General features: G+C 40.0%; 1 protein-coding gene across 1 annotated transcript; it reads right to left on the bottom strand.

Moving 5' to 3' along the window:
* Positions 1-9,774: 9,774 nt before the first annotated feature.
* On the bottom strand, positions 9,775-13,329 carry LOC123094730 (uncharacterized). The gene is made up of 3 exons (XM_044516662.1): positions 13,141-13,329; positions 10,982-11,111; positions 9,775-10,665 (listed from the first exon to the last, which is right to left on the bottom strand). Exons 2-3 carry the CDS (start codon positions 10,988-10,990, stop codon positions 9,934-9,936), a joined length of 741 nt encoding a protein of 246 aa, XP_044372597.1. The 5' UTR covers positions 10,991-11,111; positions 13,141-13,329; the 3' UTR covers positions 9,775-9,933.
* Between the last annotated feature and the right edge of the window lie 674 nt (positions 13,330-14,003).

The following is a 14,003-nucleotide window of genomic DNA, read 5'->3' as shown; positions in this document are numbered from 1 at the left end:
TCCCCGCTAAATGTTTCCGTTCGTATAAATATCCCACACAGTCACTCTAAGGAAAACGTTTCCGTTTGCAGGTACATCACACACAAATTCCCCGTCAAATCACTTGTGATAGCATTGACATCACACACAATATTAACAATTATATCGTTTGCGTTATTGAATGCATCACACACGGTGCGTAGAAGAAACTGTGTGGCAAAGGCTGTCCATCACACACTATTTTTATGCGGTAAACGTTTGCGGAAGATGGCCTAATGCAAACAGTTTGCAAGAGAATGTCATATGTGATTGTTCATCGATCCAACACGGTTTATTCCTTGAAACTGTGTGCTTTGCATTAGGTCATCGCCCACGGTCTTTTCTCAATAACCGTTTGCAATAGCAAAAACCAATTAGCAGGCTAATTGCCCTATTATTAATAATCCATTTATTAATCAAATTGACATTCATATTAAGCACACAATATATTTCATTCCCATATTAAGGAAGCAGGATTTCATAATTGAAATACATTAGAGTACAACATGATATAGCTTAAGCACTCAGCTAACCCATTACACAACTGCACCTGCACCAAGTTTCACATGCAACATCTTGAACCTTTCGAAATTAGCTTCATATACGGTACATAGACAGATGCATGTCATCTGGAAAACTGCTGAAGCGGAAGGAAAATATAGAGCCTTCATTCATGTTGAAGGTCTTTGCAACTTTAGGCCAGTACCTGTGGATGATTGACCATCAATACTTCATCCTATTCAAGATCACTTCAATATTGAACCATGGGTGTTGTATGAAAACTTTCCTCGCCTCCTGACCATAGAGGTGGTTTGAGAGGTAATCATCAGTGAACTGCTTTGGAAAGGCCTGAAAACAAGGATGTGCATAAACATCAGTGGTTTGAGAGGTAATCAACAGTGAACTATATAGTGGTATAGAAAATATGTTGATGAAAAATAAGCACATTGTAGATGCATCACATTAATTCAAGCCACATGGAAAACACATTTACCCAAACCAAGCATGATTAAGAACTATGAAATATAGCACTTGTATATGTTTCTAATGTATTAACTACAGCCAAGTTCGATTTGTTCCTCACATGGTATACAATAACAGAATGCAGCCACAACAATTGAACATCGCATTGCAGAATTGAACCAAGCAGTTAACTGAACACCACAACAAATGAACCAAATGTTAACTGAGCACCACATTGCACAGTATAACATACTCCTAATAGAAGATCAGACAGTTAACCAAACCAAGCATGATATAGCAATTGTATTTGTTTCTAATGTATTTAGTACAACCAAATTCGATTTATTTCTCACATGGTATACAATAACAGAATGCACACACAACAATTGAACATTGCATTGCAGAATTGAACCAAACAGTTAAATAAACACCACAACAAATGAACCAATCGTTAACTGAGCACCACATTGCACAATATAACATACTCCTAATAGAAGATCATACAGTTAACCGAACCAAGCATGCTTAACAACTTGGAAATATAGCAATTGTATTTGTTTCTCATGTATTTAGTACAACCAAATTCAATTTATTTCTCAAATGGTATACAATAATAGAATGCACACACAACAATTGAACATCACATTGCAGAATTGAACCAAACAGTTAACTAAACACCACAACAAATGAACCAAACGTTAACTGAGCACCACATTGCACAATATAACATACTCCTAATAGAAGATCAGACAGTTAATCAAACCAAGCATGCTTGGCAACTTGGAAAATTGCACCCTAAAGAATTGAACATCACATTTGTAGAATCGAACCAAACAGTTAACCGAACACCACATTGCATGACATATAGAACATATGCACATATACACTACAGCAGAAGATTGCATGGTAAAAGTAGATAGCACAATTCACTAGAATTTGTTAAGGAAAGGCAGTAGCTAGCAAACTAAACAATGGTCCTTATAGTGAGCTAATAAGACAAGCTACTCATTGTCGGAGATATCAATGACTATTGGCTCTTTGGACATGGAAGAGGGTGAGGCCTCCGCATCGTGGGTGCCCTCGCTGTAGTGGTGAGTTGCCTAAGCCGCTCCGGGCATGAACCTGCTGGCTCTCGAGATGAGGTAAGCACGTTCACGCTGAGAAAACACCTCGTAATCTTCATGGAAGGCACCGACGGTGGCCTCGAGAAAACACCACAAACTATCATTTAGAGCAGCCAACCGCACCGCGGCGTTGGCGCACGAGGCGTCGACGGTGGCCTTGACGGCGAGGTGATCCTCCAAGATCTGGGGGTCGGCACGAATGGCAGCCTTCGTGACCTCATCCGCATGTGCGGCCGCGATTTGCTTCTCCGCAGCCAAATGCTCCTTGAGATCCTTGCTATACTGCATGCACCGTGGCTTAGGACGACACTTATTTGGTGGAGGGGTTGGTGATTTGGGTGGAAGGTTTCATGCTCGCTCCGGCGGTCGGGGCATGTGGGATGTGGAAGGAGGAGGAGGATGGGGTTTGTGTGTGGGTTACCTGCCTGGATAGGCGAGGCCAAGCTGCGTGAAGGAGGGTCGCCGGCAAGGAGGCAGCGCTACAATCAAGGAGTGAAGGTTTAAATTTGGAAAGGAAGGTGGAAACAAGGGAAATAGGGCTTTTGTTAAGGGGGGCGGGGCGGGGAGGTAGATATTTCCTCGGAAGCCGGAAATTTGGAATCGCTTCAGCGCAAAAACTGGCGCGCAATGTGTCATCATACATGGTCCCTTATTCAGAGCGGGTTGTGGACTATGGCCGACGAACCTTCTCGAGTAAGACATAGGCATACTATAAACTGACGGTGCTCCAAGATATTTTGTACTTCATCTCACACGGTTGGTGATAATAAACTGTGTGGACTCTACTTGATTTTTCATCTTGATTTGAGTTACATAATGGGGTCACAACTGCAAAGGATGGTGTTTGAATTGCTAGAACTTCTATTTGTAGTGAATATGCAACTATAGGTGTGTCGTCAAAAAATTTGGAATTATTCAGGGTTCGTTTGGACATTTTTATATGGTAACTTGGTTTTCTAGGCATTTCAGGTGCACAATTCAAAATTAAACAACATGCACATGCTCCGATGCACCAAAATGGGTTGTAAAATGATATATGTGTCCATGGGTTGATGCTTACGTCCCATTCAAGAAATGGGGATGAATTTCAAACACCACGACACCGTGGCTCTCCGGTAAATGTTGAGGTGCTTGCTTTTGTAATTCTAGTAAATACAAAACTCGTCTGAAATTCATGAACCTTGGCATGCTATAATGGAACGACATCAAGATGCTGGGGCAAAAAAATATTGTCCCATATGGGCCAGGTTATGGTATAAGCTTCTTGCAAACCAGAGCTTCTCTCACAACAAGCATGATGGTTTCGGTAGGGAACGTTTCACCTTTCTGGACGAAACGATATCCATTGCATCTTCTTGATTCCAAATTTTTTATTCCTAGTGTCAACATAGAACAACAGGAGTGTTGTGTCAATTTTTGGAATTTTTCGGGGTTCGCTTGGACATTTTTATACATTAACTGAGTTTTCTATGCATTCATGTGCATGATTCAAATTTGAACTACATGCACATGCTCTAATACATATAAATTAGTTGAAAATTCAAATCTGTGTCCTTGGTTGCATGTGTATTAGGTCCCATGCAAGAAATTGGAATGAATGTGAAACACCCTTCCACCATCACTCGGCCGCAAACATTGAGATACCTGGTTAATAAATTCTAGTAAATTCAAAGCTCGTCTGAAATTCATGAAACTTGGCATGCTATCAAGGAGCGGCATCAACATGCCGTGGTAAATTTTTTGTCCCATTTGGAGCAGGTTTGGGGATATGCTTCTCGCAAATCAGAGCTTCTCACAACAAGCCCGATGGTTTCGGTAGGTAACGTTTCACCTTTTTGGATGAAACGATATCCATTGCCTCTTCTCGATTTCAATTTTTTCCTAGTGTCAACATAGAACAACAGGAGTGTTGTGTCAATTTTTGGGATTTTCGGAGTTCGCTTGGACATTTTTGTACATTAACTGAGTTTTCTATGCATTCATGTGCATAATTCAAATTTGAACTACATGACATGCTCTAACGCATATAAATTAGTTGAAAATTCAAATCTGTGTCCTTGGTTGCATGTGTATTACGTCCCATGCAAGAAATAGGATCGAATGTCAAACACCCTGCCACCGTCAATCGGCCGCAAACATTGAGATACTTGGTTTTTAAATTCAAGTAAATCCAGAGCTCGTCTGAAATTCATGAAACTTGGCATGCTGTCTGTCACGACCCGGATTTGATAAAATCCAAGTCTCTGTGCTTACTGTGCTATCCGTGGATCATAGCTAGCACACAGAGTAACAAGAATGAATATCAGTAAAACATACATCATTTTACTACAATGATAGATCCAAAATTAAGCAAATACATACCATTGTCATAGCTCAATGTTGGCACATAATATAGTAGAATTGTACGTAGTCACTAAGTTAGGGCTCCATCAACGCCACTGGGCTCGCTAAGTGTAGACCATAACCCTATCGTCTCTCAATCTGTTGAGATCTGCACATGACAGGTGGAGATGAGTACGTCGAATGTACTCGCAAGTTGCAAAGGAAAGTATAACAGAATATATTTGCAGGGTAAGTATTGGTAGAGGTTTCCTTTGCATAAAGCCAATTTTTCTCCTATACTAAATTTTTGTAAACTTCTTTGAAATTGAAATAGTTTTTAGTATAAAAGGTAGGAGTGAGACACTTGGATATACGCACCAGTGCTCATTCTCCAAATTTTTGTAAAACATAAATATGGTTGAAGTGAAACACATTCACTGTGCTCATTCCTCAACTTTTCTTTCCCTTAAAACAGACTTTTAGAAAAGAAAGGGGAGATTCTTCTTCAGTCCAAGTCTTTAGTGGCTCAAAATTGCCCATAACCAGGGGCACGGCTAATCGATTAGGTTAAACCCTCTACAGAGGTCATACATGTTCCCCACAAGACACAACCAACCACATTTATCGTTACACACTTGGGTGTACGACTAGGAGGAGATTGTGACGAAGCCTTTCCATAACAACCCCCTATACTGCCAAGCCGCCCGCAACTTCGGCACGAAGGCCTCTCTCCGATGGCGGTCCTGGGGTAGGGTTTCACGTTAGTACTAAGCTAAGCCAGAGCCCATAGTAGCATGTGGCTGTAATAGAAGCTACATCAAACTGTACTTGGAAGATCTCAGTCCCCTGGACGGTGGTCCCCACCAAAAACCTGTGTGCAAGACCCCAGTTGGGCGCATTCACTGCAAGACCCCGATGGGCGCAACAACTTGTAACGCTCCCATCAATACCATTCCGCCCAGGGAGTAGATGTAAAATAATATATATATATATATATATATATATATATATATAATTTTCTTTTCAAAATAGTTTCACAAACGTTGCTCCAAAAAGAGCAAGGTTAAAGGTTTAAAATAAGTTTTGTTTTCATCCCACCGATTTTGTGCAAGCACAACCAAGCATGGTGGTGATTGTTTATGGCTCTAGATAAAAATAATACTTTGCAAAACTTTTATGAAACATGCATAGTGTTAAAAATTAAAGAGATATGCATAGTATGAAAATATAGGTCAGTGCATGATCAAATTGCAACTTGCCTGATTCTTGAAGTTGATATATTCTACTTCGAGTCGTCTCTCCTTCACCTTACGATATATCTAACGATACAAGAAAATAATTTAACACACAACAATTGCAAATGAAGATCCAAATAAAAGATACAAATTCACAATAAATACATTAGTAGGATAGTTAGCAAGACGTGGCTATGGTTTGAGATAGAATCAAGTTTGGTCTTAAACGAGACATGACATAGTCATATCCTAGGGTTGGATCAAGTGATACTAAGTGAAGATCTTGGTTTGATATAGAAGATGGGTTGTGAGACAAGTTCTTACAACAAATTCTATCATGAGATTATTCAGAATAAAAGGATTAAATCCTTAATCTTGTAACTTCAAAGTTTTGTGGTGATATCGAATGACCAGAGAGGTCTCATCTATCTATGGATTTCTACCTAAGAATCAAATTCAATCTAATGAAGTTATTAAATTATGATTAAAGAAAGTCAAATTAAGGTGATGATGCTAAAACAGTGACTAAACATCATTGAAAAATTATTCTATGAGTTCTAACAGAATGGTGAGGTCCTAAGGTCCAACTTTCATATATAAAACATTTTTATATGATTTACAAAATAAAAGATATAGTGAAAATACTCATCTTACCATTTAAATCAAAACTAAATTTTAAATTTCCCACAAGTGGGATTTTATAATTTCATATAAAATTACAGGTTTCAACGAATCCGGAGATATCTTATCTTATTTGTCATAATCGTACATACGGTTTGGGAGATACGAATTTCCAAAGTTTGGATATTTTTCTAAAAATGTATTACGGGATTATGTGTTGAGTTGCCACGTGTCAAGTTTTGATAGGCCCGTACCTATTCGTTTTTTAATTAGAAACACAGGGGATGCTGGGAGCTCACCGGAAAGGGCGGCTTGGTCGCCGGAGTTTCGCCGGAGTTGCAGAAGAAAGAACACAGCTTAGACGAGCAACGTAGAAAACGACGATGTGAATCTCATGGACGAGTCGGAGGCATCGATTGCTTCCTGTATAGGGGATAGGAGCTCATTGGAATGAAGCAAACCGCGTGGCGAGCACCCTGTCGCACACGTCGTGCTCCAACTGCAGTTTAGACCCAATCGAAAGGTCAAAAGGTTCGTACGGTAGGCTAGATTTCATGGAAAGAATAGCAAGGTGAGGGGCTCACTGTCGGTGACGCACTCGTCGTTGGAACCGGCAGCTCATGCGAACTCCGGCGAGCAATTACTCGTGGAGGAGGATGAATTGGATAGGGGTTTCGGGTGAGGGAAGTGAGGACGAAGAATGCATCGCGGAGGCCTATTTATAGGATCACAGGAGGTCGGTACGGGTAGATCAAGGGTGCTCAACGTGGCCAGTAATGGCAGCTTGATTCTGGAAAAATTAATGCATTCGTTTGTACTTTTAATTCCCTGAATGGATCCTTCGTCTCATGTGGAATAACTCTTGTATTGAACGCAAAGTGAAACGGTGAAAGAATTCATGAGGAAATGGGAGGAAGAGTGGCAGCCAAGAAGACTGAACAAGTACGTGCGTGCGTGCTGGAGGTAGGAGATGACGCTTCGTTGGTTGGGCCGTGTCGCTGATGCTCAGCGGGATGGGCCTTCGTTGGTCTGTGGCTGTGTGGTTTTTTTTAATCTAGAGAAAGACAACAAAAAAATGTTGATAAATACCAGAAGAATATTTGTACTCCGGTTGAAATAGTTATATCACAAAATAAATTTTTATTGTGCACACATTTGCATTGTAAGCTCTATCGGCTTATTTATATTACTCAAAAGGCCAATTTAGAGTTTTGCAAATTTCTAAAATGGCAGTTGTGTCGTATTAAGTATTTCCAAATATACTTTGGAGAAGCCACATTTTCTCCTCTCATTAAATTTATTGAATATTTGGAAATATTTAAATGGCATTAAAATTTCATATAAGATCCAGTTTCAGCGAAACTCATAAATTCAATTCCAAATAAAATATTCTTCCACCACATTTGAGAAAGTCATTTTATTCTCACTCCATTTTTATTTGTGGTTTCAAAATATTTAATAGGTGTCCAAAATAAAAGCAATTGGATGAAATATTTGAAACAAGAATCAAAAGGTTTTAATTTCCCATGAAAATCAGAGCAATTCACTCAATAATATCTTATTATTAACATTCCAAAATTTGGAAAATTTTGGGATGTTACAAACTACCACCCTTAAAAGAAATCTCGTCCTCGAGATTTGCAGAGGCTAGCAAGAAATAGGTTAGGGTTTGGGTTCCTGGGGTTACTTCCCCGGGGTTTGGTCATATCATATACAGGTTTGCGGTTTATCCTTTTTCCTCCTATCTTGAGAGAATGTCTTCTATTAATTTAATTCTGTGTATTCCAGTTCTTCAGCATGCCTATATCCGAGGCTTTTGTCACCATTCTGGATCTTTGATGATTTCTTGTGTGACCCAATTATCCTTCTAGGGTGTTCGGGTGCTACCACCCTTAAGAACAAACTTGAAGGGATTTCCACAATTTCTTCATTCCTTGATGGTTCTTCATAATCATTCTATAGTCAGAACCGAGCTTTTCCTCAAAAGAAAGTCTTTCTCAAAATCAATAAATTCCAAAAAAAACTACCTATCGAAACTCTCATGGCTGTCGATGGCTTCTGATGGCATTCTTTGAAGATCTTTGTGTTTATTTCTCACCGTTCAGTCTACGTTATGCAGGTTTGCCTACCTATAAGGGTAATACATCTTACCATTCTATGGTTATAGGATTGTCGCAACGACACTCCACTAGAGTTTCAAGTCTCTCTGACTTACCAATCAACATATGAAAGCATATAATAAGAGTCTCCGGTATCGTGGCCAATCCATCCCGTACACAAGTAATTTCCTCATATGCAAATAACTAAATCGTGTGTTCTAACACTCGGTCTTTCTCACTCCTCCTTAAGAGGTCTTCACCTGCGACACTAATAAAACGCTTTTGGGTGACGTTGTTCCTACACATGTCGTGTTATAACTTACATGCGAGAAATAGCGTAACTTTTATGCACCAAAGTTGCATTCTCCTTACGAATAGATTCCTTATTACATCCTTTAACCTCTCGTACAACTTCGAGTTCAAAATAGCTTATTACAAGTGCTGCCATCCACATGGATTGGTATGGTCAAGCATGTAAACCCAACATTATTCCTTACTCCTTCGTAAGAAGTTTAGTCTAGCTGAAAACGTGTGATGTAGTCCTTGAACTCATTAATCCTATGCTCCTTCACGGCGGCCATGAACTTCATGTCCATCAGCTCAGCATATACTTCCCGCAAGTAATCATGGGCATGACGGAGTCTGGCTTCAAGTTTTTCCCCAATCTGACGTATGGCTTCCATGGCAGCTTCACGAACAGAGTCGAAGAAGGTGGTTCGAGGTACTCGGGAAATGAAAAAGTATTGCCCAGTAGTCTTTGGACAAACTCCTTTTTCATGAAAGAGGTGTACTTCCACGTACCAAAGTTCCACTCCATTTTCAATGAAAGGATAACCCTTGTAGATAGCATCTCCGTCAAGGTGAATATGTCCCATCACATCCTTCAAGATCTTTGGAAAATCATGGTCACTAGTCAAAGTCATGATCATTTCTGGGCCCTTGTGGAATGACTCGTAAAGGGTTGCCATCTGCAGGTTAAAGGAAAGATAGATTTCAAAACAACAAGGTATATATCTCCTTCAAAGAAATGTGGTTGTTTCCACGAGGAAACGTTTAGTGGTTGGTTCGTCCATGGTTTAAGGTTTTGGTCTAGGTGAGGTAGAGCTTAGGAAGGAAAAGAGATGGACACACACACACACACACACACGCCACAATCAACAACCAACTCCCATCTCAATGTTCTTAGCGTTTATAATAGGCTCGTTTACTATGGTTTTGTCCTGAAGTCTTCAATCATCCAGTTCTTGGAAGTCTTCAGTGTGTGATGCTTCACCCGTTGGAAGTTATCCTGTTAATCATCCGTAACTTGCACCTCTCAAGGTTGAATTAAATAGTACATACCTACGGAATTCGTATCCTAATAATGCAAGATTTTAAATCACACAACTCAAATGACAACAATAGTTAAAACCATGAAAAAATTCCAATAAAATCCAATTCCACACATATATTTTATTCAAGCAATCCTATGTACCGCCATCCACATAGGTTCGGCATGGTCGGATACACTACTCGCAAAAGCGTTCCTCCTTTATTACACTCATGGTGGTCTTAAGTTCTAGACTCAACATCCAGGTTGATGCTATTGAGGGAGGTATTGTCACTCTCATCAGAGGAGTTGACTGAGAAATCATCTTCTTCAGCCTCTTCTCCTTTTAGGACCCTGTTCTCTAACTTGAGTCTCTTATTGCGAGCCCTTTCTTCCCATAATTCCTTCTGTAGTTTCTTGATTTCTATCTCTTGAGCCTGGACTTCATCTTTGTTTTTCTCCAAATCTTCTTGCATTATTCCTAGCTTCTGCTCCTGGAGGGTCCTAACTTCATTCATGGCCTCTATCTTCTGCAAAGCTTCAAAATGCTCCAGTTGAAGACCTTTGATATAGCTTTCTAAATCCTGATTATAATTCAACATGTCGTTGAGTCTTCTCTTGTGATCTTCCTTGATCCTGTTAGGTTCTCCAGTGATATCCTGCCACCCTAAATCACGAAAGAAGGTTCCACCTAGCTCCTGGTGATAACGTCCGCATAGACGTGCTATTATGCCATGTACAGCATCACTCATAACTCCCTCAAGAGTTGGATGCGTATTGAAGAAGATCATGGTCTCCATCTCTGAACGTCCATAAATGGTAATGTTGACATTCCAGTAGCTTTTCCCCTCCAAATGGTGCCATGCTGCAATCTTGGGGACTCGAAGTCTTAGTGTCTGAACCAACCTTAAAAGATGGGTTCCAAATAAAACTCTTTCATAGTGGGATGCCTGGCTGAAGTCACAATGTTCCATCTACATGTTTGAAATAGGAGAGACTTAGTAAAGAAACAAAAGGTACGAGAATTGCAGTTTTAGTAATACCAAAAATAATTGTTGTTCCTATATATCAAGGTCTTCCTATTTCTAAGCCATTTTTAGGGTCACGTTCTACAGTCAATGTATGCTCTGATACCATTTTGTCACGACCCGAATTTGATAAAATCCAAGTCTCTGTGCTTACTGTGCTATCCCTGGATCATAGCTAGCACACATAGTAACAAGAATGAATATCAGTAAAACATACATCATTTTACTACAACGATAGATCCAAAATTAAGCAAATACATACCATTGGCATAGCTCAATGTTGGCACATAATACAGCGGAATTATACGTAGTCGCTAAGTTAGGGCTCCATGAACACCACTGGGCTCGTTGAGTGTAGACCATAACCCTATCGTCTCTTAATCTGTCGAGATCTGCACATGACAGGTGTAGATGAGTACGTGGAATGTACTCGCAAGTTGCAAAGGAAAGTATAACATAATATATATGCAGGGTAAGTATTGGTAGAGGTTTCCTTTGCATAAGCCAATTTTTCTTGTATACTAAATTTTTGTAAACTTTTTGAAATAGAAATAGTTTTTAGTATAAAAGGTAGGTAGGGGTGAGACACTTGGATATACGCACCAGTGCTCATTCTCCAAATTTTGGTAAAACATAAATATAGTTGATGTGAAACACATTCACTGTGCTCATTCCTCAACTTTTCTTTCCCTTAAAACAAACTTTTAGAAAAGAGAGGGGAGATTCTTCTTCAGTCTAAGTCTTCAGTTGCTTAAAATTGCCCGTAACCTGGGGCACGGCTAATCGATTAGGTTAAACCCTTTGTAGAGGTCGTACATGTTCCCCACATGACACAACCAACCCCGTTTATCGTTACACACTTGGGTGTACGACTAGGAGGAGATTGTGATGAAGCCTTTCCGTAACAGCCCCCTATACCGCCAAGCCGCCCGCAACTTCGGCACGAAGGCCTCTCTCCGATGGCGGTGCCGGGGTAGGGTTTCCCATTAGTACTAAGCTAAGCCAGAGCCCATAGTAGTATGTGGCTGTACTGGAAGCTACATCAAACTGTACTTGGAAGATCTCAGTCCCCTGGACGGCGGTCCCCACCAAAAACCTGTGTGCAAGACCCCAGTCGGGCGCATTCACTGCAAGACCCCGATGGGCGCAATCACTTGTAGACGCTCCCGTCAATACCATTCCGCCCAGGGAGTAGATGTAAAATAATATATATATATATATATATATATATATATATAATTTTTCTTTTCAAAATAGTTTCACAAACGTTGCTCCAAAAAGAGCAAGGTTAAAGGTTTCAAATAAGTTTCGGTTTCATCCCACCCATTTTGTGCAAGCGCGTACAAGCATGGTGGTGATTCTTTATGGCTCTAGATAAAAATAATACTTTGCAAAACTTTTATGAAACATGCATAGTGTTAAAAATTAAAGAGATATGCATAGTATGAAAATATAGGTCAGTGCATGATCAAATTGCAATTTGCCTGATTCTTGAAGTTGATATATTCTACTTCGAGTCGTCTCTTCTTCACCTTACGATATATCTAACGATACAAGAAAATATTTTAACACACAACAATTGCAAATGAAGATCCAAATAAAAGATACAAATTCACAATAAATACATTCGTAGGATAATTAGCACGATGTGGCTATGGTTTGAGATAGAATCAAGTTTGGTCTTAAACGAGACATGACATAGTCATATCCTAGGGGTGGATCAATTGATACTAAGTGAAGATCTTGGTTTGATATAGAAGATGGGTTGTGAGACAAGTTCTTACAACAAATTCTATCATGAGATTATTCGGAATATTTGACTTGGGTTAAATAAAACTGACATGGCATAAGTTTCAAGATAAAAGGATTAAATCCTTAATCTTGCAACTTCAAAGTTTTATGGTGATATCGAATGACCAGAGAGGTCTCATCTATCTAAGGATTTCTACTGAAGAATCAAATTCAATCTAATAAAGTTATTAAATTATGATTAAAGAAAGTCAAATTAAGGTGATGATGCTAAAACAGTGACTAAACATCATTGAAAAATTATTCTATGAGTTCTAACAGAATGGTGAGGTCCTAAGGTCCAACTTTCATATATAAAACATTTTTATATGATTTACAGAAGAATAGATATAGTGAAAATACTCGTCTTACCATTTAAATCAAAACTAAATTTTAAATTGCCCAAAAGTGGGATTTTATAATTTCATATAAAAGTAGAGGTTTCAACGAATCCGTAGATATCTTATTTGTCAAAATTGGACATACGGTTTGGGAGATACGAATTTCCGAAGTTTGGATATTTTTCTGAAAATGTATTACGGGATTATGTGTTGAGTTGCCACGTGTCAAGTTCTGATAGGCCCGTACCTATTCCTTTTTTAATTAGAAACACAGGGGATGCTGGGAGCTCACCGGAAAGGGCGGCTTGGTCGCCGGAGTTTTGCCGGAGATGCAGAAGAAAGAACACGGCTTAGACGAGCAACGTAGAAAACGACGATGTGAATCTCATGGACGAGTCGGAGGCGTCGATTGCTTCCTATATAGGGGATAGGAGCTCATCGGAATGAAGCAAACCGCGTGGCGAGCACCCTGTCGCACACGTCCTGCTCCGACTGCAGTTTAGACCCAATCAAAAGGCTAGATTTCATGAAAAGAATAGCAAGGTGAGGGGCTCACTGTCGGTGACGCACTCGTCGTCGGAACCGGCGGCTCATGCGAACTCCGGCGAGCAATTACTCGCGGAGGAGGGCGAATTGGATAGGGGTTTCGGGTGAGGGAAGTGAGGACGAAGAATGCATCGCGGAGGCCTATTTATAGGATCAGAGGAGGTCGGTACGGGTAGATCAAGGGTGCTCAACGTGGCCAGTAATGGCGGCTTGATTCTGGAAATATTAATGCATTCGTTTGCAGTTTTAATTCCCTGAATGGATCCGTCGTCTCATGTGGAATAACTCTTGTATTGAACGCAAAGTGAAATGGTGAAAGAATTCATGAGAAAATGGGAGGAAGAGTGGCAGCCAAGAAGACTGAACAAGCACGTGCGTGCGTGCTGGAGGCAGGAGATGACGCTTCGTTCGTTGTGCCGTGTCGCTGATGCTCAGTGGGATGGGCCTTCGTTGGTCTGTGGCTGCGTGGATTTTTTTTAATCTTGAAATAGACAACAAAAAAAATGTTGATAAATAACAGAAGAATATTTGTACTCCGATGGAAATAGTTATATCACAAAATAAATTTTTATTGTGCACACATTTGCATTGTAAGCTCTATCGGCTTAT

Source organism: Triticum aestivum, chromosome 4B (genome assembly GCF_018294505.1).
Source record: "Triticum aestivum cultivar Chinese Spring chromosome 4B, IWGSC CS RefSeq v2.1, whole genome shotgun sequence".
Classification (NCBI taxonomy): domain Eukaryota; kingdom Viridiplantae; phylum Streptophyta; class Magnoliopsida; order Poales; family Poaceae; genus Triticum; species Triticum aestivum.
Note: the sequence above shows the minus strand (reverse complement) of the source record. Positions and strands in the feature narration are given on the sequence as shown.